Genomic DNA, 26,010 nt, shown 5'->3' with positions numbered 1-26,010 from the left:
TGCGGCAACCCATGTATTGTTGTCTGCTTGCCTGTTCCACACCTGTGGTTGGCTTGGCTACTTTGATCTTTCCGCGCAGCCAAGGATAGCTGAGGCCGATTCAGTTTGGAAGCCACAGAGATCTGAGCTCACTGTATATGTGGCATTCTTACTGGTAGAGGTGTGGAGTGGTCGAGGCACAGAGCAAAACGAGAGGCTCACTTTTGCAGTCCCCCAGAGCCATTTGTTGACGTTTGCCCATTGCAACCTGTACACACTGTGAAGTGGAGCTGTGTGAAAGGAGTGTACTCTCCAATCTCCACTGTGAAGAGAGAAAGAAGAAACTGTGGTCTAATAAGTGGACCATCTTGTATTTGCAGGTACTTCCAATTCCAAAGCATATTGTATACTTTTGAAGTATTCTTCTGAAAACAAGAATAACAGATTCCCAATAAAGAGAGCAGAGCAGTAAGTGTAACATAGGGGCCAAACTTATAACAGCTTCAGCATTAGTACTTCCTTGCACCCCTGACCGCCTTCTGTCCCATCGCTGGTATCTTAGGAGGTTTAGATTCTATTAAAGACAGAGGCAAATATGACTTTACCTCTTTACTGACATCTATAGCAGCAAAGTAAACAAATATCCATCAAAAATGAATGACAAAGTAATCAAACAAATCTACTAGCACTCTAGTATGACATCAGTGATGTCATTCCACTGTGTCTAATCCATGTGCAGGCCACCCTTCAAGAACCCTGACATGCTGCCACGTCTCCTCTTCTCTGTGACCAGAATTAGAAACCATTGTCACATTAAAACCTAAAAAGCATATTTATTAATCAAGATTTATTAACGTGAATAAATAAATAACAATGGACATGAGATCTTATCATGAAATATCACTGGGAACCAACGAACAGCTAATAAGAACGTTTGAACGGTTTCATGGGTACAACCAAGGGAGGTAGGGAAAGATAAGGAGGAACAAAGGGAAGAGCAAAGGCATGATATAATAACATCTCCCTACTAAATAGGACATCAAAAAATACTCCTGGATAATTCCCCAAGATAGAGTCCTGGTCTTTTAAAACTTTTATTTTTTCACTCTTCCAGCAACAGAATCATTATCCTCAAAATTATTCTCAGCTTCGGAAGTACCATGAAGCTCTATATATACTACATCAAATTGAGGTATAGTGTGTATAGAGTCCAGGTGACCCCAGAGGTTAAAGTTAGATAGAACCTTACTCTCTATTTGTGGTAGCTTGGTTGAGCAGTAAGGCAGTATCAGAGGACAGTGTTAAGCATTTGATGTACACACTCAGTCAGTAAATGAATTCACACACTCAAGAACTGAACTTCAGGCCAACTGTTTTTGTATAAAAAATATACTGTCGTTTTATTTTCAGAACCAAGCAAGCCTGGAACAGGTAAGCATTAAATACTTTACAGTAATAAGTTGCTGAATGTAGAACAGTTTGAAAATGCAATTGGAATTGTATTTTGTTTGATTTACAGGGGATGCAGCAGGTTGCAATACTTAGCAAATACAGTACATTGAAATGAATGGGCTTTCTCAGTAAATTACAGGTAAGTTACTTTTTACATTACTTTTCTAACTCAGTGCTGGATACCTACATTCAGCACTGGGACATTTCCTGCAAACAGGTAAGTAAATACGTTTTGGTTACTTGTGCGATTTTTCAAGAATATTTCTAGATTTCAAAACTCCACACTTAAAAACTTTTTGGAAGAAAATTGTGAATGTTATCCAACAGAGGAAAAACAGGTTATCGGTTCACAGGCAAGTTATCGACTCTGAGAGTTAAGGTTCTGGGGTTAGACTCAGGGGTCCCCAAGGGTCAGTGATGCACTCTTGTTACACCCTCAGTGGCACTAGGGCGGCAGGGTACAGAGTGTTGAGGCCCAATGTTATCCAATGGGGGATAAGGGGCCTCCGGTTGGTGGCTGCTGGCAAGCAGGCCACTGGGTTGTGGGAGCAAAGCTCCTAGGGTTTAGGTCAGGGCAAATGGGGAAACAAAGTAGCACAAAAGGTGCACCCTCAGCGGCACTGGGGCGGCCGGGTGCAGAGTGCGGTTTTGAGGTCGGGTGCCCTGTTGTTTTCAAAGGAGAACGGCCGGTTTGCAAAAGCACTGAAGGCAGGGAGGCGAAGGACTTATGGGTGCGACCACCACTTTGAGAGGTAAGTTGGGAAGTTAAGGGTTGGTTAGGCACTGTTGGTTTGGGCACACAAGGCCGTGGGGCATCAGGTGCAGGGGTGCCTTTTGGGGTCGGATCTTCTAACCAGCTCCGGGTCGCGGTCAGGGGGGCCTTCTGGATTTGGGCTGCAGGCGTCGGCTGGAGGCTTGAGGCAGGTCAGGGGTCGCCGGATCTCGGGTCAGGATTGCCAGGGTGACCTCCTCATGGTGTTTTTCCACTCGAGCTCGGGCCTGGTGCGGCGGGTGCAGAGTGGGCTGGATTTGCGGTCTCTGGCTGCTGCCAGAGGTTGCAGTTGAAGAATTCCGGTGTTCGTGGGAGAAGCAGTCTTTGGTAGTGAAGGCAGGCAGGTCCTCTGGGGTGTTTGAGGTTGCTGGCTGCAGGACACACCGGGATTTCGCAGGAGCAGGTTCGAGGGAAGACAGGCCAGTAGGGCTAGGGCCAAATCAGTGGGCGTCTTCCTATTGTTAGCTGGCTGTACGGATGTTCGGTCCTTCTTCTTCTCTTCTTTTCGTTTCTGGATCTGAGGAAGGAGGTTCAGGGTGCCCCCTAAATACTAGATTTAGAGGCGTTACAGGTAGGTAAAGGGCAGGGACCTATGGGTCCCTTCCCTGGGGTGGGTACACCCCCTATCGTGCCACACTCCTGTGGGAGGGGGGCAGAAGCCTGTCCCTGGTTGGTTGGGTCCCCCCATCCTCAAGATGACGGAGACTCAGAGTTGTGCTTCACTTCGCCTCCCCCACCTGAGGGGTGAAGTTGGCAGAGGTGGGCACACCTCTTTCCCTCACTTGTTTTTCCCGACAGCTCTCAGGCCCAAAGTGGGGGGTAGAACCAGTGGGGCTCAGTTGCTGAAAGCAGGGAATGGTCTGGGGAGGCTCACAAAGGCGGCATATGCCTTTGAAGCTTCCCCTTCGTGAACCCTGCCCATCCTGGGGGATGAGGCTTGGCCCCTCGTCCCAGGATGTGCATTGTTTCAGGCCCCCGAGAGCAGCAGGCTCTCGACCCAGGGGTCCAGGAACATGTCTGTTGTTGGTAGCCTAAGCAGCCACTCATTCGGGTCACTAGAAGTTGGTCAAGTTTCAGGGGGCATCTCTAAGATGCCCTCTGTTGTGCATTTTACATTAAATCCCACACTGGCGTCACTGTGGGTTTAATGTACTGAGAAGTTTGATACCAAACTTCCCAGTTTTCAGTGGAGCCCTAATGGTGTTAAAGAGTTCGTAATGACAAACTCCCAGCACCATATACTCTTAATGGCAGCACTGCACTTACAATGCCCAAGAATGGACTTGGGCACTGTAGGGGTACAGGGCTCATGCACCTGTACCCTCACCACTGGCATAGGGCACCCTGCTAGAGGGGTGACTGATCTACACCAGGGCAGTGATTTTGTGAGCATGGCACAAAGGGATATGTGCCATGTCGACCCTTCACTTTGTTCTGCACCAAGACACGCAGCCTGTAAAGGCAGTGTGTGAGTGTCAGGGTACAGGACCTCTAAGGGTGGCACAATAAGTGCTGCAGCCCTTAGAGGCCTTCTCTGGTCACAGTGTCCTGGGTACCTGTGATACCATTTACCAGGGACTGACATGTGGCCAGAGATGCCAATTGGGTTTAGGCTTCAATGCAATTTTAGGGAAGGAACATAGGCCCTGGATACCTGATTAGCAGGAGCCCATGGCACACTCAGTCAAAGAACATCAGCAATTCAGCAAAAAGTGGGAGCACACCATGCAGAAAGAGAGCACTTTCTCACCCCCCCCCCCCCCCACCCCCCAACGAAAGATGACAAGACTAACCTTTCCCTAGAGAGTCTTCATTGTCTAGGTGGAAGAACCTGGAAAATCCATCTGCATTGGCATGGGCAGTCCCAGGTCTGTGACCCTGTAGGGAGATGGACCACCTCAACAGTTTAGGATTTTCTCCTTTGATTTGCATTAGCCATCTGAGAGGTGTGTGATCAGTTTGAACTAGGAAGTGAGTACCAAACAAGTATGGTCTCAACTTCTTCAGGGACCAAACCACAGCAAAGGCCTCCCTCTCAATGGCACTCCAATGCTGCTCCCTGGGGAGAAGCCTTCTGCTTATAAAAGCAACAGGTTGGTCTTGGCCTTCATCATTGGTCTGGGATAGGACCGCTCCTATCCCTAGCTCCTGGCATAATCTGGAGCCTTCAGAATTGGTGCTGAGCACATTGCTTCTTACAGGGTGTCAAAAGCCTTTTGGCAACTAACTGTCCAGTTAACCTTCTTGGGCATTTTCTTGGAGGTGAGTTCTGTGAGGGGAGTCACAATGGACCCATTTCCCGTCACAAACCTCCTGTAGTACCCAGTCAAGCTGAGGAATGCCCTGACTTGGGTCTGGGTGGTTGGAGCTGCCCAGTTCAGGATGGCCTGGATCTTGGGCTGTAAGGGCTGTACCTGGCCTCCACCTACAAGGTGGCCCAAGTACACCACAGTTCCCTCACCTATCTGGCATTTGGATGCCTTGATAGTTAGTCCTGCAGTTTGCAGGGCCATTAAAACCTTCCCAAGGTGGATCAGGTGATCCTGCCAGGCGGAACTAAAGACAGCAATATCATCAAGAAAAGTTGCACTAGAGGACTCCAACCCAGCAAGGGCTTGATTCATCAACCTCTGGGAGGTGGCAGGGGCAATTGTTAAACCAAAGGGCATAACAGTGAACTGATAATGCCCATCAGGTGTGGAGAATGCTGTTTTCTCTTTTGCTCCAGGGGCCATGCCAATTTGCCACTACCCTGCAGTTAAGTCAAAGGTACTCAGGAATTTGGCTGCACCCAATTTATCTATCAACTCATCTGCTCTTGGGATAGGGTGAGCATCTGTCTTGGTGACAGAGTTGAGCCCTCTATAGTCCCCAAAGAACCTCATTTCTCTCTTTCCACCCTGTGGATGAGGTTTGGGGACTAGAACCACTGGGCTGGCCCAGGGGCTCTCAGAGGGTTCAATAACCCTAACTCCAGCATCTTGCTGACTTCAGCTCTGATGCTTTCCTTGACTTGGTCTGACAGTCAATAGATTTTGCTTTTGACAGGTGCACTGTCACCAGTGTCCACATCTTAGGTACACCAGTTTGTCAGACCAGGGGACAAGGAAAAGAGCTTAGCATACTGTTGCAAGACTTGCTTGCAGTCAGTCTGCTGTTGGGCAGAGAGGGTGTCTGAAAAGACAACCCCATCCACTGACCCATATTTTGGACTGTATGAGAGGAGGTCAGGTAGAGGTTCACTCTCTGCTTCCTGTTCCTCATCAGTCACCGTCAGCATGGCGATGTCAGCTCTGTCATTGTAGAGCTTTAGGCGGTTCACATGGATAACCCTTTTGGATGTCCTGCTTGTGCCTAGGTCAACCATGTAGGTGACCTCACTCTTTTTTTCTAGGATAGGGTAAGGGCCACTCCATCTGTTCTGGAGTGCCCTTGGTGCCACTGGCTTCAAAACCCACACCTTTTGCCCAGGTTGGAATTCAACCAGTGCAGCTTTTTGGTCATACCAGAGCCTCTGAAGCTCAGGGCTGGCCTCAAGATGTTTGGATGCATTGTCCATGTACTCAGCCATTCTGGACCTTAAGCCAAGCACATAGTCCACAATATCTTGTTTGGGTTCTTGGAGAGGCTTCTCCCAACCCTCTTTTACAAGACAGAGTGGTCCCCTCAACGGATGGCCAAACAGAAGTTCAAAGGGGTAAAACCCAACTCCCTTCTGTGGTACGTCTCGAAGCGAAAAACAAGCATGGTAAGAGGACATCCCATCTCCTTTAGAGTTTTTCAGGGAGTCCCATAATCATGCCTTTCAATGTCTTGTTGAATCTCTCAACAAGGCCATTGGTTTGTGGGTGTAGTAAACTTGAACTGCACTCCACACTCTTTCCACATGCGTTTTAGGTAAGTAGACATGAAGTTGAAACCTCTGTCTGAAACCACCTCCTTAGGAAACCCTACTCTGTTGAAGACACCAATGAGGGCCTTGGCTACTGGAGGAGCTGTAGTAGTCCTAAGGGGAATTGCTTCAGGGTACCTAGTGGCACGATCCACTACCACTAGAATGAATTTGTTCCCTGATACTGTGGGAGGTTCAAGTGGACCCACTATGTCCACACCTACCCTTTCAAAGGGAACCCCCACCACAGGCAGTGGTATCAGGGGGGGCCTTTGGGTGGCCACCTGTCTTGCCACTGGCTTGACAGGTAACACAGGAGCTGACAAACTCCTTCACCTTTTGGTGCATCTGGGGCCAGTAAAAGTGGCTAACTTCCCAGGTCTTGGTTTGGCCCAGATGTCCAGCTAGGGGATGTCATGAGCTAAAGTTAGGAGGAACTCCCTGTACCTCTGTGGCACTACCACTCTCCTGGTATCTCTAGGTTTGGGGTCTCTTGCCTCAGTGTACAGTAACCCTCTTCCCAATAAACTCTGTGGGTACCACTGACATCTCCCTTTGCTTCTGAAACAACTTTCTGCCTCAGGCTTTCAAGAGTGGGACAGTCCTGCTGCCCCTGGCACAGCTCTTCCCTATAGGGTCCCCCTGGGCCCAAGAGTTCAACCTGGTAAGGTTCAAGCTCCAATGGCTCAGTTCCCTCTGGGGTGTCCAAGTCCTCTCCCTGAGGAGAGGGGTCCTGATCCTTTGGCTGAACAGAAGCTGGTTCCCCAGTCTTCTTACCTTTTCTCTTGGAAGGTTGGGCCATACTTTCAGACTCCAACACTTCTTTTTTACCTTGCCTCTTGCTCTGTTCTCTTGTTTTTACACACACCAATTCAGCGATAGCCAGCATTGCTGCATGGGTTTTTAGTCCAACCTCAGCCCAGGCTGAGGTTTCCAAGTCATTGCCACGCAGACATGCAGCTGGTAGCTTTGGAGAGACCACTACCTGTTTCAGGCCAGTAACTGCCCCCCCACATCCTCTCACCCCCAGTCTAATGTCACCATAGCTATTGCATGGTTAGTGGTAACACTGTCAGCACTGGTGACTGGGTAAGTACGCCAAATCAAGTATTGCTCAGGGGAAGCCAGTGTGTCTTTCACCATAGTGACACTGGCACATGTTTCCCTCAGAGCCTCAATCCTAGTTCCATTAATCCAAGGGTATTGTAAGTACTTTTTTAAGTTGGGTGGCCACACAGCTACAGTGGCAAACTCAACGTCCCCCTCTGAAACTAGAACTGCTTCAGTGTGCAACCTGATTTGCTCTGAGCACACTGTTGATCCCATCTGGAGACTTGCTACACCAGGAGTGGCTGTAGCTGTAGGACTAGGGGCCTTGTTGCTAGGGCAAGCATTGTCTCCAGTTAAGTGTCCCAACTTTCTACAGTTGTTACAACAGGCCTTTGCAGGATCAAAGTTCTGCCCCCTGTATCTAGGACCAGATTTGGAAGAGTTTTGGGACCTACCCCCCTGTGCAGGTTTTTGGGGCCCTTTAGAAGACTCAGACTTTTTGTCTTGGGGATTCTCACCACCTTTCCCCTGGGAAGGTTTTGTAACCCCCTTCTTTTGGTCACCCCTAGTGGTTGTCTTAGTCACTCTAGTCTTGACCCGGTGGATTGACTTCTTTCCCAATTCTTGGGGAGAAATCCGACCTAGGTCTACCAAATGCTAATGTAACTTTTCATTCGTGAAATTATTTAAAATATGTTCCTTCATAAACAAGTTGTAAATTTCAGTAAAGTCATGCACTTTGAGTCCAGTTAACCAACCATCTAGTGTCTTTACTGAGTAGTCTACAAAATCAATCCAGGACTGTTTTTGGGTTTTGTGAGCCCCCCTGAATCTAATTCTGTACTCCTCAGTTGTGCGTCCAAATACCTCAATCAGAGTTCTCTTCATGAGGTCATAAGACTCACCATCTGGCCCAGAAAGGGTCAGGAGTCTGTCTCTGCAGTTACCAGAGAACAGTTCCCACAGGAGTGCCCCCCCAGAGAGGTGTCTTCACCTTTCACATGTCACAAGCCCTCTCAAAGGCTGTGAACCATTTAGTGATGTCATCACCCACCTCAAATTTAGGGACAATCCCTTTGGGGAATTTAGGATCATAAGATTGCTTTTTATCCTTATTAGTTTGATTGCTGCCACCATTGATTGGTGCTAAACCCATCTCCTTTCTTTCTCTCTCTAGAGCCAGGAGTCTGGACTCTAGATCCAGTCTTTTGGCCAGCCTTGCTAAAAGGCTGTCCTCCTCATTGAGGCTGTCCTCACTGTCCTCACCAGAACCTGAGTCACCTGTGTGGCCTCTAGGTCCCCATGGGTTGATTCTTGGAAGTAAGGGAACAGGGTTTCTTTCTTCCCTAGGAAATGGTGGAGGTGGGCGCCTTTCTCCATCCTCCTCGCCTCCTTCTCCCTCTGACTGGTCATCACCATTTTCAGAGGGGTGGGCCTTTGAATACTCAGCCAACAGCTCCTGGAGCTTTTGTTTGGTTGGATGAGGGCCCATTGGTATATTTTTCATTTTACATAAGGACCTTACTTCCTTGAAAGACAAGTGAACGTAAGGGGTGAGGTCAAGCTCCTCAACCATGTCCTGTATGTCATTATGGTTAGCTGAGTTCTTATTTTGAGACATTCTAACAAAAAAGTTCTAACCCCTCTACCCTTGACTACAGTGACTTTTTATTTTCTAAAATTCTAAGGGGACTTAAGCAAGGCCCTAACAAGACTTTTAGTAGTTTTGTAAAAAATGCCAATTTGAAAAAATCAGAATTCTAAAGGCAATTTAAGAGCTCTGTCGTGTGATCATGTTGTAACCAAGTAGTCCAACAAATGCAAGTTGTATATCCCACCACTGATCCACCAATTTAGGAAACTGGCTCTATATATAGTACACCAAAATGAGGTATAGTGTGTATAGAGTCCAGGTGACCCCAGAGGTAGGCAGAGGTTAAAGTTAGATGGAACCTTACTCTCTATTTGTGGTAGAGTGGTCGAGCAGTAAGGCCGTATCAGAGGACTTTGTTAGGCATTTGATGTACGCACTCAGTCAGCAAATGAATTCACACACTCAAGAACTGAACTCTAGGCCAATTGTTTCTGTGTAAAAAATATACTGCTGTTTTATTTTTAGAACCAAGCAAGCCTGACACAGGTAAGCATTAAATACTTTACAGTAATAAGTTGCTGAATGTAGAACAGCTTGAAAATGCAATAGGAATTGTACTTTGTTTGATTTACAGGGGATGCAGCAGGTTGCAATACTTAGCAAATACAGTACATTGAAATGAATAGGCCTTTTCAGTAAATTACAGGTAAGTTACTTTTTACGTTACTTTTCTAACTCAGTGCTGGATACCTAGATTCAGCACTGTGATATTTCCGGCAAACCGGTAAGTAAATATGTTTTGGTTATTCGTGCGATTTTTAAAGAATATTTTTAGATTTCAAAACTCCACACTTAAAAACTTTTTGGAAGAAAATTGTCAATGTCATCCTATGGAGGAAAAACAGGTTATCGGTTCACAGGTAATTTATCGACTGTGGGAGTTAAGGTTCTGGGGTTAGACTCAGGGGTCCCCCAGGGTCAGTGATGCACTCTTGTTACACCCTCAGCGGCACTAGGGCGGCTGGGTGCAGCGTGTTAAGGCCCAATGTTATCCAATGGGAGATAGGGGTCTCCGGTTGGTGGCTGCTGGCAATCAGGCCACTGGGTTGTGGGAGCAAAGCTCCAAGGGTTTAGGTCAGGGCAAATGGGGAGACAAAGTAGCACAAAAGGTGCACCCTCAGTGGCACTGGCGCGGCCGGGTGCAGGGTGCTGTTTTGAGGTCGGGTGCCCTGTTGTTTTCAATAGAGAACCTCCGGTTTGCAAAAGCACTGCAGGCAGGGAGACGAAGGACTTTTGGGTGCGACCACCACTTCGAGAGGTAAGTTGGGAAGTTAAGGGTTGGTTAGGCACTGTTGGTTTGGGCACACAAGGCCGTGGGGCGTCGGGTGCAGGGGTGCCTTTTGGGCTCGGATCTTCTTACCAGCTCTGGGTTGCGGTAAGGGGGGCCTTCTGGATTTAGGTTGCAGGCATCGGCTGGAGGCTTGAGGCAGGTCAGGGGTCGTCGGATCTCAGGTCAGGAAGGCCGAGGTGACCTACTCGTGGTGTTTTTCCGCTCGGGCCGGGTTCGGTGGGTGCAGAGTGTGCTGGATTCCTGGTCTCTGGCTGCTGCCAGAGGTTGCAGTTGAACAAATTCGGTGTTCCCGGGAGAAGCAGTCTTGGGAAGTGAAGGCAGGCAGGTCCTCCAGGGTTTTTGAGGTTGCTGGGTGCAGGACACACCGGAATTTCGCAGGAGCAGGTTCGAGGGGAGACAGGCTGGTAGGGCTGGGGCCAAGTCAGTGGGCGTCTTCCTCTTGTTAGCTGGCTGCACGGCTGTTCGGTCCTTCTTCTTCTTTTCTCCTTGTTGTTTCTGGATCTGATGAAGCAAGGTTCAGGGTGCCCCCTAAATACTAGATGTAGGGGCGTTACAGGTAGGTAAAGGGCAGGGACGAATGGGTCCATTCCCTGGGGTGGGTACACCCCCTGTCGTGCCACCCTCCCGTGGGAGGGGGGCAGGAGCCTATCCCTAGTTGATTGGGTCCCCCCATCCTCAAGATGGCGGGGACTCATAGTTCTGCTTCACCTCGCCTCCTCCACCTGAGGGGTGGAGTTGCCAGAGGTGGGCACACCTCTTTCCCTCACTTGTTTTTCCCGCCGGCACTCCCGCCCAAAGTGGGGGGTAGAACTAGTGGAGACCAGTTGCTGAAAGCAGCGAATGGTCTGGGGAGGCTCATAAAGGTGGCATGCCTTTGAAGCTTCCCCTTCGTGAACCCTGCTTATACTGGGGGAGGAGGCTTGGCACCTCGTCCCAGGATGTGCATTGTTTCAGGCCCCCGAGAGCAGCAGGCTCTCAACCCAGGGGTCCAGAAACATGTCTGTTGGTGGCTACCTAAGCAGCCACTCATTCGGGTCACTAGAAGTTGGTCGACTTTCAGGGTGCGTCTCTAAGATGGTTTCTGTTGTGCATTTTACATTAAATCCCACACTGGCATCAGTGTGGGTTTAATGTGCTGAGAGGTTTGATACCAAAATTCCCAGTTTTCAGTGGAGCTAATATGGTGTTGTGGAGTTTGTAATGACAAAATCCCAGCACCATTTACTCTTAATGGCAGCACTGCACTTACAATGCCCTAGAATGGACTTGGGCACTTTAGGGGTACCGGGCTCATGCACCTGTACCCTCACCACTGGCATAGGGTACCGAGCTAGAGGGGTGACTGATGTATGCCAGGGCAGTGGTTTTGTGGGTATGGCACACAGGGATGTGTGCCATGTCGACTCCTCACTTTGTCCTGCACCAAGACACGCAACCTGCAAAGGCAGTGTGTGAGTGTTAGTGTACAGGACCTCTAAGGGTGGCACAATAAGTGCTGCAGCCCTTAGAGGTCTTCTCTGGTCACAGTGCCCTGGGTACTTGTGGTACCATTTACCAGGGGCTGACATGTGGCCAGAGATGCCAATTGGGTTTAGGCTTCAATGCAATTTTAGGGAACGAACATAAGCCCTGGGTACCTGATTAGCAGGAGCTCAGGGCACACTCAGTCAAAGGACATCAGCAATTCAGCAAAAAGTGGGGGCACACAATGCAGAAAGAGGGCACTTTCTCACAATCCCCCATAACATTCATACTCACTCTCACAAGCGTTTGCGCGTTTGGAAATCCTTTAAATTGCAATATTCTGTGACAATACTTTCTTATTGAGTATAACAATTCTGTGAGGGCAGGAGAATTTTGAACTCTCCTTTTCTGTCCAGCCTGGTAGGCGAATGCTGACATAGCCACCCACAGCAAAATTGAGCATTTTGACTCCTTTGGCATTATCAAGGATTTCTTTGTGTGAGTCTGTTGAGACTCTACATACCTTATGACCTTAAGAAAGTCGGATTATGCACTAAGACAGGTTACTCTTGAACCACCATGGACATACTTCAAAGGTAGGGTGTCACCCTCTCAATAAGAATGGACTGGTACACATGGCACTATTGGGGGATATGTTGTAAGCCCACAATCTCTCATGGACGGCAGCAGGAAAGGGAATGCGCCCTTGGCAGGCTATTGTCAGTTCTTCACTGGGTATACCACGAAGATGGAGGAAACCAGCTATTTCAGTAGAAGTAGTTTGCACCCTGGTTTCTGTAATAATCGTCTCAGGGATGCCTCCGATGCTAAAGACTTCCTTGAGGAATTTTAATAATTCAGAAGTGGTTGCTCTCTCCGCCAACATAACCTCTAGCCATTTAGAATGATAACTGATGAGGACCAGATCAGACTGCATGCAACAGTAAAGTTTGTTAAAGGCTCCAGCAATATCCAACCCCAACTTTTGTGATGCAATTTGGTTGTAAATTTGATTAAGATGTCTTCAGAATTGTATCGTGGGCATGCAAACCTGACACTCTCTGACATAACGCTCAGCATCCAAGTCCATTCTGGGCCACCAGAAATGCATCCTACATAAATCCTAGAGTCCCAACTTCCCATGTGTCCCTAGTGGCAAGAAAAAAACCAAGTCTAAATGAACACCCTTGGGAGGGACAATATATTGTTACAGAAGACAAATCCATTCACTACACTTAATTCTGCACTCGCTTGGACAAAGGAATGTATTGGATCACCTAGAGATTTAATCGGGAACAGGGCAACCTTCCAGCACATATTTCTTCACCAAACCCAACTCATCGTCTTTCATCCACCACAATTCATCATCTACATCCTTCAAATTTGCCACCGCATCCATCTCCATATCCCTCTTTCTCTTTTCTTCTCCATTGTGGCGTGTGAGATAAAAGGTCTGCTGCTTGATTATTCCTGGCAGGGGCATAATGAGCTTCGAAACAGTACTCCTGTTATTTCAGAGCTCAGAATGGCAATCTATGCAGTTGACATTAAACCTCCACCTGGAGACATAATGAGGACAAGGGGCTTATGGTCAAACTGCACCCTGAACATCTTGCCCCAGATGAAATGGCATACATGATTTATGGCTAAAACCCAACATAAAGGCTCATTCTCAATGACAGCATATCTCCTTTGTCGAATTAAGGGTACTGGAGGCAAAGGCTTCTACCTATTCATCACTCCAAATGTTTTAGGCAGCAAGACAGCTTCTAAGCTGTATGAGCTGGCATCCACTGAAATGGTGCACTGTCTTTCAAGAGCAACCCATTTAAAAATTGGGGCAGTGAGGATCTTATCTTTTACAGCTTTGAAGGCTTCTTGCTAAAACTTTAAACTTGCCACCACAGAAAACTTTACCTTTTTTCAGTGATTGCACAAGGTTTTCAAGAGAGCTGCAAATATTTACTCAAATTTAGAATAGTATTCACACAACCCTGTGAATGACATCAACGTCTCTTTGTCGGTAGGCGATTAAGTATCCTGAATAGCCTCAAGAAGGGATGATTTTGGCACTAAACCTTATGACGAATTTGAGTATCATTAGTACTCCACATGCTGTTTGAATAACTTACATTTTTCAGGAGACCAGGTCATACGTTTGTTGTTAATCTGGAACAAAGTTCATGCTGAACAACAAGCTCATGTTTCTTTTTTTTGGTGAAAACCACAATCTCATCCTGGAAGCAGTTGGCATTTTTGTCCATATCTTTGAAGAGGTAAACCTGGCACACTGAAGAACAGACACTACTGACGCTAGGTCAAACAGCATCCTACAGTATTTGAACAGCAAAACAGCAGGAAGAGGCCTAAGAGAGAGAGACTTTGACTGCTCTGCAAGTTTGACCTGATTATAGGCTTTTCTGAAGTCAAGAGTGGAAAATACATTGTGCCACTGGGGCACCCAGGAGCACAAGGATTTCATTTATTCTAGGTAAAGGTTGACTGTCAATGACAACAAGATCCCTCACCTTTTCTGAGTCTGGCACCTGCTCGATGGCACGTTTGTAGAACAAAAGAAATAGCTCCTGCATCTGGATTATTTGAACGTTCATTCTGGTTTGGGTGGTAAGTGGTGTGGAGAGGAAATGAAGAGTCCGGCATAGCCCCTTTGAACTATCTATAAGATCCATTTGTCTGATGCAATCGATCCTCAGCTGGGAACAAAATGTTGACCTCTTTTCACCGCACTGACATGTCATGGGCCATCACGGACAAATTTAAAGCGGTTTCACATGTGTTTCAGCAGAGGAGTAGGAGTTGGATGACTGTTTTCTCTGCTGCCCTGCATGTTGTCTGTCAGTGCCACAGCCCTGGAGATACTGAACTGGTTACTGTAATACCGGTTGGAATGGATGCCACAGTCCATAGATCTGGAGTACCCTCTGAACTTAAGGAACTGGTGGGCTAGTTCTTGCACTGGTACTAACAGTCCAGAGAATCATGAGGTAATTCTGCTGTCTTTGGCTCTCCCTAGAGCCAACTCTGCCTTTTCTCTGAAAGGTCTGGGCCCATCAAAGGACATGTTCATTAAGGGTGCCAGTACATCGCCCAAAAATGCTGCAGATATCATCCATGCATGCCCCCTCAAGACCACGTTGGTACCAACAGCCCTGTCAATACAATCTGTAGTAACCATGCCAGCATGAATCACAACCTTTGCTGCACCCTGCCCATCATGTATTGCTTGAGTCAAAGAAGTCTGTGATCTTCTGGGACCACTGGCAACATCTTGCTGGCCATGTCCCAGACAGCATGTGTGTATGTGCCCAGCAGGTATATGCGTTGACAAATCTTGGGTCAAACTTCATAAAAACATTATTTTCCTGAATTTGTCGATCCATTTGGTCTCCAACTCTAGGGGATTGATCAGGGCTAGCCTTGCTAGAGGAAGCCTGGGCAATGAGGCTCTAAGGTGTAACGTGTTTTAAAATCTGGGCCACCTGGCGCAGGTCTATATTGCCAGGCTACTGGTCTGCTAGCTCGTGGCCAAAAAAAAGGGTTTTGACCGTGTAGTTATTAAACCATCAGTAAGGGCCCTATTAATCTTCTTTCCATTGCAAAGTTGTGTACTACTTAGGATAGATGCCACGCCGCATACTGGGATTGGTTTGAGATATCATGTACATAATTACAGGTTGAGTTGTATGGGTGGATGGTCACGCTGTTATGTGGATTTTTGTGCTCACCCTATTTTTATGCTCTTTAATTGGCCTTTGTTTCTGTAAAATGGAAGATGTGTTATGTCCTGTCCCATGTTTACTGTCCTGTTGATATGATGTCCTTACTTAGTCGTAGGAATGTATGATGTGTGGGAGCCTGAATGTATGATGTCTGGTGGTGTCTGTGTACATAGTAAGGCCTAATGAAGATATTGTTTTACTTGTACCAGCGAATACACGTGTTGTTCTCACAATTTCAATACCGTGCACTTATTAATAGGCTCTCAACCTGGGTTTTTCTCTATCGAAAAGACGCAGAAGCTCTTTCTCACCTGGTCTAGGCTGTCCGAGCTAACACTTGTAGTCAGGACCTCGATTCGGAGGTGCACCCTTCCCGATCGTACATCTTCTAGGGGAATCCACTAGAACAAAAGTAAGAGAGTGAAAAATCATAAAAGGCAGCTGTGAGGTGAATGAAGGATGGGCGAACAGTGGAGAAAGAGGGAGAAGGACAAGAGAAAGAGAAATAGATGAGACGAGAGGAGAGGGGAGGATGAACAGACAATGGACATCATAAAGCGGTGTTGTAATTAAGTAAATAGGCTAACCCATGCGAAGGTAAAGGTAAAGAGGACAAGAAGTCAAGTCGTAGGACAACAGGTGATCAAGAGGAAATGAAGGCAAGAAACAGAACCGGAAGGGTTAAAAGTTTGTGTCTGATCGCCATTCCATTCATGTCCCTAGCTAAAATCCTTTCTTAAAACCCCCAATCTCACCCATAGTGGTTACCCCAATTTATTCTCATTGACAGCAGATATAGAATTTAAATTACAAATTCTGAAGAAAAAGTGTCTAGAAAATGAAAACACTGCTAGAAATCCATCTAGTCTGTCTTTTATGTATTGATTAAGGAACCATGTTTGTAACTTCTCTGCTTCATCCTTAGACAACCACACCATATTGTGTGCTTGTATAAGATACTGAACGTGGAGAAGTTACACTTAATGTCCAGTCAAAGATTAACATCAACTGAGGTCCTGAATGCAGCAGGCACAACCTCAGCAAATACACCCAGTGACTGGTCTAAGTATGGTACTGGCTGTTGTCCTGCAGGGGACAGATGCCAGCCAGATCACCGGTCGTCAGACATAGTATGGCATTGGCTGTGGACATGGAGGAAGCATGCTGGTGCAGCAGTGACTCCCAGTTGCCAGTTAAAGTATGGTATGGGTTGCTTTCATACAGATACAGACACTGACATCAAATTCCTAGAGCCACTAAATATAATAAATTGAGGAGACTACTCTGCAATTTGTGTATAGTGACAGTCACAGCTGTCAAGCGTGCGAGGAACAAATCCAGTCCCAGTTGCAACTTTTGAAATATAATTGATGCCTTATCTGTCTAAAACCATTAACAGAGGAGATGTGTGAGGGTGAAGACAAAAGGTGTTGCTGTTGCTGGGTTGCCCTTTGGAGTACAAAAGTCAAGAGCGGTGAAATCCAACATAGTCTGGACGCATAAAAAACAAGAACAGGGAAAAAACATAATACATTTTGAAACTGAAAATAAAGGAAAACAGAAGAAGAATGAATTGTCTTACCTCATCCATAAATTTGCTTTGCACTACCTTCTCGAGGCTTATCTTAAACCTACAAGGTGGGATTAGATAAAAACATAAACCTTATAAGGATTCAGGAAAATTCAAAACACTTGAATAAGACACGGGCAACCAAGATGGATTTATCTGCTCCTTTCACGGTCCTTGTTGGTGCTAAACCTGAAGTGGATAGACTGCAGAAGATACAAAAGGCAGTCTCTTCACCTGAAGCGCCTTGAAAGCAGTTCATTCATTCAGTTATTATTTTACTTATTTATATCTTGCCTGCCATTTTTGTATCAAATCCCATCTACTTCAAAAGCAATATGAACATGTTAATGTGTTAAGGTAAAGAAAAAGTGGCAGACTTTTTAGCCTCTCCTAGCATTTTGTACATACTTTTGCTAATACCATTAGAGCACAGCACCCTTTGAAGCCATGAACCCTCCTTAAAGCCACTATCCCAAAGGCCAAAGCATGACAGTGCATATAGCAATTATACATGGAAAATACTTTGCTGCCTGAGCAATAACAGAGTGCTTTAGTTTACAAAAATAAGCTACACATAAACCAAAAAAGGGGAATTGTAAAATGGACTTTCAACACTGCTAAAATATGATTAATTCAAAAGGCATTGAAGGTTTGTTTCCTACCATCCACCCAACGTTCTGCACAAAACAGTTCCATTACAGACCTTCCAAGGAAATCATCTTTGTCAACATCCTTATCGAAAAGCTCCACAGCTACATCCTGACCTGGAACGTCATCCACAAGGACCTGGAAGAAAAATTACACATAATGGCTTGCACAGGAAGATGAATGAGCACATTGTGTTGAAGTCTGAAAATCACAGTGGTACATGAAATGCCTGCTCTGTTCTAGCTAATGTATTCTATATACAAAGTGCCTCTGTTCTTCCCAGTCTTGCTGGGGTGAGAGGCTAAATTCTTTGGAGGGTGATTTTGTTTAGAACTGTTTGGTGCACCAGCAAAGGGACACACTTGGAAGATAGAGCATCAGTAATGGTAGATGGTTTCAACAGAAAAGTTCAACTCATTGCTGTCTCAATGCCTTTCTAGAGTGGGCAATCCTGGACACTAAAATTTGTGAGCATAAGTAAAGAGATAGCATTTTTCTCTTCAATTCCCCTCTAAATGTTGTGTTTAATGTTTCCTTTTAAGGTGGAATCTTTCTAAGATCAGCTGAAATATTTTCTAATGTGTCCTGGGTAAAGAGGGCTAGTACTAAACACTTCAGAACTAGTACCCTGTCACTCCTGTAAACTGCTTAAGGTCAGAAGGATGGAACAACCAACTCTCTTCTCTCTCCTCTTTATTAACAGCATGTGAATCAATAGCAAAGTCATGATGCAAAATATTTCATCCACCCATAGGTTTTAGTAGTTTAGGGAATGGAGGAATCAGGAACTGGCTGAGTGGAAGCTAAACAACTGCAGTCACAGAAGGTTGAAAGATCCCAGTTCATCTCTTTATCTAAGGTGTGTAGTGTAAACTCTGAGTGAGAAGGAAAATCACAATCAGGGAGAACCCAGAGGGGGCTTCAGTCCAGGAAGAGGACAAGAAATCAAGCAACTTTCATATTTACAACACAGTGACTTAGTGTACATCTCAGGAGAGGTGTGGCTGCCCTTGCACTCGATTCATGAATGAACTAGCAATTATACAGCACTCTAGTACTCCAAAGAGTGTCCTGGTGCCTCTGCCCACACATAGGCCTTATCAGTTTTAGACTTGGTTAAACATCCATGTCGCCAGTCCTACATGGGAGGGATGTGTTAATCGAGATCTAGACCGGGTCCTGAAATAAACCCTTTTTCAGGGGTAAATCTTTAGCTCAACTAAATCATTTGCTAAAGTAAGGGCAGATCGTGTTCTTCTGGGAACAAGGCATCAGATCGTAGCATCACTCAGATTGTGACTACATCTCATACTATGGCGTCATAGCGTAGGGAAACCAGACTTGGACAGTCCCATGATTTAAAAAACCCGAGGTAAGACTAACATAATTTCAGCAAGGAATCACAGAATCTGACATCAATCAGAAATACTGTCAATAACAGACTGAAATAACTCAAAGAACCTGAGATGAAACATCAATTATTGCAGTAATATGATGTCAGATTCCAGAATTACTCTAGAAACTTCATATTAGGCTGTGACATCACTCCAAGAAGCTGTTAGATGTTCATTCAAACACTACAAGATCCAGACATGAATATATATAGCATTTCACTTTCAGAAAATGACAGCAGACAGATACATGATTGCTAGACACACCAGTCAAACTAATCATACTCAAGACAATTCATGTCAGATATCAATAACTCTAGGAACCTAAGGTCAGCCTGTGACGCCACATCAGAAACCTGATGGCAGACTTGCATTTCTCCAGGAGCTGTATATCATTCTGTAATCCTGTCAACAGCACCCAGACAAACAAGATAGAGGTGCACCTACCTCGTACATCTCATTCCATCGGGGGTTCAAGTTCTCCTTGATTACACGGCTACGAAATTTCTTTCCTCCGACCTGGATCACAGCATATGGATCGGAGGCACCCTTCACCAACCCCTTCATGAAGTTATCCTTGGCGATGAGATTCTCTGCTTCCACCAGGTGGATCCGGAGGGCGTTCTGTGCAGAGGAGGGCAGAAGAAGGTGAATGCGTTGCTCTTCCTTGTCATACTTGGAGCCGCTTCTCCAATCTCACACTAATTGTTTGCCCTGAAGTTGTGTTCTTCTAGGGATACCGGAGTGGGTGAAAATGTACCATCAAAATATTAAAAATCACAAGCCATGCATAACGAACCAGAGATTCATTCTTTTTAAGGAGTTGGGGTAGGAATGTCGGCAGAGCTTGAGGGAGTGATTTCAAGGAAAGAGGATTTTTTTAGGCAACACAGATTCTTAAGTTCAGTGTAGAGGATAGATTTAAAGACACAAGGAGGGAATCAGTGAAGTGAAGGGCAGTTATAAAAAAGAGCATGTCATCAGAGGCCATTATGCTGGTTAGCACAAGTATGCAGATCACGCTCAGCAAGAACTGAAACAAAGAGTCAGAGGAGCATCAATAAGTCATGGCTTACTTTTTGTACAACTGTAAATGAAAGTCTTAGCAAAAACTGTGCCTTAATGCAAACCATATGAAGATTCTGATTTGTTCCATAGCTTTCAAACATCCTTATCCCCCAACAAATAGTCAATAGATACAGTACCACTGTCTGACTCCAGGCTGAACATCATACCGGATGTCAGTGCAGTCTCCAAAAGCATTTGACAGCATTACTGACAACTGCAGTAGCAGAAATCCTCTAATTTTTAAATCTACTCTGGCTGGACTGCACAGGTTCTTGCTAATGCCTCTTAACTACTGGACAACTGTAACACCCTCTAAATGGTAATCCTGGACAAGACCATCAGCAGGATGCAAAGGAACCAGAAATATATGGATATCATACTGTACCGACTGCCTTATACTGGCTACAAATCAAAGAAGCATACCAATTCAGAACACTCTGTCTTGTGCAAATTCCACTTAATAAAAAGACACAGGACTACACCACCAAGGTGAACAACCCATACAAGCTTATCAGAACTATCTGGTCATGCAAACAGCTGCATACAAACCATTTGGCCAAAGATTATTTTACACGCAATACTCTATCTCCTTGAACTCTATTGTGCTTCCCAAAAAAACTTCCAGAGACTCTGCAGAGAGCTGAAGAGTCATCTTTTAGTCTTAGCTTAAAGCCTATGGATGGCCACTTCTTTGTGCAGCGCCCAAACCCTTTTTCTGAAAATGCTTTAAATAATCTGCGAAACTACCCAAGTGCTACATAAAAAACTCAATTAAAATGAAAGTGAGAAATTGATGGCAACAGAAAGAGATCTAAAGCAGCAGGGATGCTCCTTGCCAGCGAAAATAGAGGGACAGATTTTGCAATTCTTGTCCGAACACAAATGTGTATATTGCAAGACATGGAGTTAAAAACTTTCTATAACAAAGTGACATCCATGTAGGCAGCAATGATCAGCAGTATGCTCGATAAAGAGTAAACACTCTGGCTCAGTTATTCAATGCACGAAAGGGAGGTGGCCATTCTCAGGTCATACCCACTATGTACCGTTCTACATACTTTAAATGCTCTTCAGCGGCAGTACTGGTACCTCTTTCCCAAATCTGATGTTGGAGCTCGTTATGGTGGGTAAAGGCTTCTCTGTGTTGATGGTAGGGAATGAAGTGGACTGCTCCTTTTCTGGTGTCCCTCCGGCAGATCTGGGTGAAGGGGTCACGACCTTATCAAGAGCATCTTGAAACAGAATCTGCAGAACAAAATAGAAACAATTACAACAACAGCGATGAGGTACATTGGTGGTTCACCACTAGAGGTGAAGCCCTAGATCTTTCCATGGAGAAGGAGAGGCAGGGAACTGCCATGGGCAGAAGTATCCAGATCCAAGATTGCAGTACCTATGAAGGTTCTGACAGAGAATGATGTGGGTCATAGGCAAGACCTCGGATGATGCACAAAAAGACCTCTATCAACAGGTCTCAGTGTGGGCACAGGAGGTGAGGTCTTGTTCACTTGTGCCTCTCTCAATGTCAAGAGTATTTGGCTAAAATCCAATGAACACGTTTCTGAGCACGAAGGATGTCAGTTCCATCAGTCTACTCACCGAAACACATTTTCATCACAAAAAGCCAGCCTACATGGGCTGTGATAAATATTTTGGTATTTTTGAGATTCCCCAATGTACATCTAGACTGCACATAAAGCCGCACTCGTAAAAGGGACTACTACTGGGCCTCGATCACCACAATAACTGTCAGGAAAGCAAAAATGTCTCTCCGTGAGCCATGTTGACGGTGTAGCAGAGAAAACCAGAGAAGTTACCTCTCCTTAAATCTCCAGCCAGAGCACAATGAAAAGCCTCAACGTCTGGAAAAGGTGGCACTGAAGCTCACACCCAACATACATTGATAAGTTTTGACAGGATAAAAAAACAGATTTCTCCCATTTCCTGGCTTTTACAAAATAAAGCTCAATGAGACTTCCTGGGGTACATTTGGCTTCGGATCTGTGAAGACCTTTCACACTCACCCGCAGGACAAGCTTCATGTAGATACGGCTGCCTGAACCAGACTTCTCCAGCTGGAAGGCTTGATCTAGTGTCATGTTTTCAGCAATTAGCAGACGACTCAGCTGTATCTTCAAGGAGCCTAGAGTGACTTCACGATCCTCATCTTTCACCTGTAAAACAGAAAGAATAGCTGGGTGAAGGGCCTCTTTTGGACGATGGTGCCAAGTGTAAAGGAGTAATACCATGGTCAGGAAACAAACCTGGATGTCCAAATCCTGGATCTGTGGATCACTGACGAAGAAGCCAAATGGCTGCTCCCAGACGGGGCTAACTGTGTTCTGGACATTCTGTGGGTGTGAAGAAAGATTCATTGAGTAAGTGCATGCACAGTGTGTGTGGCAAAGGGAAGCAAAGAAATGTCCTGTACTCTGGCCCAGAGCTACCACAAAGCCACTACTCTTACACTATTTACAACAGATCCCTAGAGCCAGCATTCTTAGCTATTTTCTGTAGCTACCCCAAAATTAGAACTCACATTATTCCCAACATCTCCTTCATCAAGCGCATTCACATAATTACCAGCAGATTGCCACAGACATAATTCATAGATCACTACATTAAAATCTGCTTTGTCGATTGGTTTCCCAAATTTGTCTTTGTTAGAAACTACAAGTATTTTGAATCTGCACACTGAGAAATCACTAACCAGATTTTCAATTCATAAGCGTTCCTTAAAATGTGGAGAGAGATTTTAAGACTTGTCATACGTTTATCATACTTGTATGTAAATGTACTTTATTTTGTTTCTCAAGCATACAGCTTGCCTGTTCTTTGCATGAAGGAGCTGCAAAAGAGCCGGGCCTGGTTTCCTTTGCAATGGCCCACAGGGCCCTGCAGCCCAAAGATGGCAGAGTGGGGTGGCATGGGGGTCAACACCACATCCTTTGAATGAACTTAGATGAAATAGCAATGGAATGAGCAAGGGGAATGCTAGGCCTGCTGATACAATGAAGCTTCAAATGGGTAAGGGATAGCAGAATTTGAAGAACTGAGGTTCAGTTGGTTCAGGCATGCTTTTCCAGGGATGTTTATGGTCAGGGGTCACCAAGCCAATTTTGGTGAGAACAACATTGTTTCCATAGGAGGGATCACATTTAAATGGATTTCTCAAGGGGCATTCCATTGTTTACTATTAACAGTTGTGACTTTTTGAAAGTTCCAGCCAGACCACTCACTTTACAGAATTTTACGAATAAGTCATAAACCTGTGGTAAACTCGGGAGTGGCTGGAGGAAGAGGATCAAAGTAGGAACATCTCCCCACCTCTGCTAGGCTTGTTATATGTTATACCTGATAGTGTCTGAGATAAAAGCTTCTAAATTGCACTGACATACTTTATGTGGTAAAGTCTATAGCCTACTCATGCAGGACAAGACTTGGGCAAAAACTAGAAGGAAGAAGTTGGAGGTCGTTTGTGGTCTGTTAGCCACTAAAGCCAAGCCATGTGAGTGCTCCCAAGACACAGAACACGGCTGGAAGTCTGAACACGTTGGGAAGACAGCCAGACTGCAGATGTATGTGGTTCAGAATGTGGAAGAAGAGGGGAAACTGCTAGAACACTGTGAGAAAAATGTAACTGCAAACACCAAAAATAGTGAGTTTCTAACAGAGGATCGGAGTGAGCTAATCTCCTGGTGGCCGTCAGGGATTCAACAAGGCACCAAAAAGACTCTCTCTGTTATGCAGAACAGTTCACCAGTTATATCTGGTTTGGCACTGACCTTTAGGAAAATTCTGCTGAAACTGTTCAACTTTCATTGCGAACCAGCATCTAAAAGGAGAGCTATTCGGTGGGAGGCAAAGACTCTGATGTTTGCACCAAGATCAGAACTTACACCTGGGAAGGCGGAGGCACTGTCTACTGGCTTTGACAGACTCGGAAGGACGAGAAGAGACGCTGGGCCAGATGTACAACCTTTTTTTGCGGTCGGAAACGGGAAATTGGCCCGTTTGCTACCGCAAAATGTAAGGGTCGTACATCTGGTCCTCTGTCTACTGTGCAGACATAAGACCAGGGACAACTCTGAAGAAACTCTGTGACATCTGGAAGCTGTGAATTGTGCTTGCACAAAGTAACTGAGTCACATCCAGCTACTCGGCCTAACTGTAGGCAAGAGGCAGCCTGGAGCTGGAAGTAATGCAGTGCTACGGGAGCAGAAGGAATTCTGTGTCAGGACCAGAGGCTCAGGTTATGCTTTTCTTTCTTTATTAGCTCCATAAAGCAGCTAATCAAACCATAAGAGAAACAGTAGAACAACCTTATGTTCACTACACATTCCCCATAAATCCCATATATCACTCCCCTTACCACAGCCCACTAATCATATCCTGTCACAGTCATCCCCATAACTGAGAGACACTATCTTTCTTAGCTGCACCACAGTCAGATACGTGTCTCTCAGAGTATTGCTGCTCTGCCTTTTTGATTGTTCTCTTCATGTGCTTTTGTATATGTATGCAATCATTGCTTTCTTAGTTGGTGCTTAAACCACTCATAGCGGGGCGAGCCGGGCGCTCCCACCCTTTTCTACTCAGCTTGCAGGGGTGCCTGATCAGGTGTTGGCTCGAGTGGCTTGCCCCCAGCGTCCCTCCCCCACCGTTTCTGCTGACACACGTTGTGCCTGCCCCCATTCAATATTGGCAGGCTGCTTCCTGCTTCGGCAGCTCAGCTTGGGAGCGAAGGGTGTGCAGATAGCCCAATTGGGCTACCCATGCGTAGTCTCTTTTTTAATGTTTATGCTGCCAGTGCTTTTTACACACTCAGCAGCTCTGCGCAGACTTCCTCCACTGCTGCAATGAGGCACCTCTCTCCCAGGCTGTAACAACAGGGGCTCTGTTTTACTGCTCCCGCATGACGCCCTGTACAGCAGAATCTCGGAGGGCTGCAAAACTTTGGACCCTGCACTTTGTGCTTCCCCTGTAGCCTTGCTTCTTCTTGCTCCCCTCTGGGGGTATTTAATCTGTGGCCTTGCTGGCCAGCTCTTTCTTCTGCCCCACTCCCCACCCCTATATTTCTCATCATGTCTGACTGTGAGCCCTTTGACACCAAAGAAAATGAGGCCTACAGGCCAGAGGAGGATGAAGGGTATTGAAATGATAATGGCCTGGTGGAGGTCATTGACCACTCTGTGTAACGCTCCTTGGGTAAGGAGCTGTCGGTGACCTTTCAACTCATTACGGAGTGCCTTAACAAGTTTGGTGGACGCCAGAAGAACTCTCCCCTGTCCACCTCTTTAGCACTCTCAGATTCCCCCCAGTCTAAATCAGCAGAGTGACCTCATGCTGAGCCCATTGTTGGATTGTCATAGGACATCTTGTGTGGACATACGTATAGTGACCTTTCTTACTCTGATTCAATTTCTAACGCACTTTCTTCCCCCGGCTCTGACCTTAGCAGACCCCCGGTTAACAAACGTATGAGTCCTGCTAGCTCCCTCCCGGGCGGTTCTCTTACTTCCATTCCTCATAACCCCTTGTTTTTTGGACGATATTGTCCATCCGAGGTCATATGACTGGACCCCAACCCCTGCGGTGGCCGACTGCATGCAAGCCTATCCCCACAATGGTTTTCAAAAAGAGGTGCGTAACTGCCTCAGAGCGAAGGGTCCCAGACCCGACCTGTCGCATAAAACAGCAGAGATTCCGGACATAGACCCAAGTATGCTCACTTTCCTAAAGAAATATGCTTGTGACCCCAAGAAGGGTATTGAACGGGTCTTGATAACCTTGCAAGACTCGCTGCTTGACGTTTCTAGCCCCCTGGCAAAAATCTTGGAATTGGCTCTCAGGGCTCAGAAGACTGGTAGAGATGTGAACCCTGAAGTCCTCGCAGGTTGGGCCCAACGGTTGGTGTATCTCCTTGGTAACGCCACCTATGCACTCTCTTCGGAGAGTTGGAGGTTAGTCCTGATAAGGATTGATCCCAAACTTGTTTATTTAGCCATGTCTGAAAGAGGAGCTGTATGGGGATCATTT

At 46.0% G+C, this 26,010-nt stretch overlaps 1 protein-coding gene across 1 annotated transcript in view; it reads right to left on the bottom strand.

The window, feature by feature from the left end:
- Positions 1-26,010, bottom strand: part of ESYT1 (extended synaptotagmin 1) — a 429,479-nt gene that overhangs the window by 149,550 nt on the left and 253,919 nt on the right. The window contains exons 15-21 of the mRNA XM_085600294.1: positions 22,236-22,322; positions 21,996-22,145; positions 21,061-21,216; positions 19,351-19,527; positions 17,568-17,650; positions 16,877-16,925; positions 15,606-15,695 (exon numbers count right to left, since the gene is read on the bottom strand). Coding sequence (XP_085456420.1) covers positions 15,606-15,695; positions 16,877-16,925; positions 17,568-17,650; positions 19,351-19,527; positions 21,061-21,216; positions 21,996-22,145; positions 22,236-22,322 — 792 coding nt within the window. The remainder of the gene's footprint in view (positions 1-15,605; positions 15,696-16,876; positions 16,926-17,567; positions 17,651-19,350; positions 19,528-21,060; positions 21,217-21,995; positions 22,146-22,235; positions 22,323-26,010) is intronic.

The sequence above is a fragment of the Triturus cristatus genome, chromosome 4_2 (assembly GCF_964204655.1).
Source record: "Triturus cristatus chromosome 4_2, aTriCri1.1, whole genome shotgun sequence".
NCBI classification, from domain to species: Eukaryota; Metazoa; Chordata; class Amphibia; order Caudata; family Salamandridae; genus Triturus; species Triturus cristatus.
This window is presented reverse-complemented; position numbering and strand designations above follow the sequence as displayed.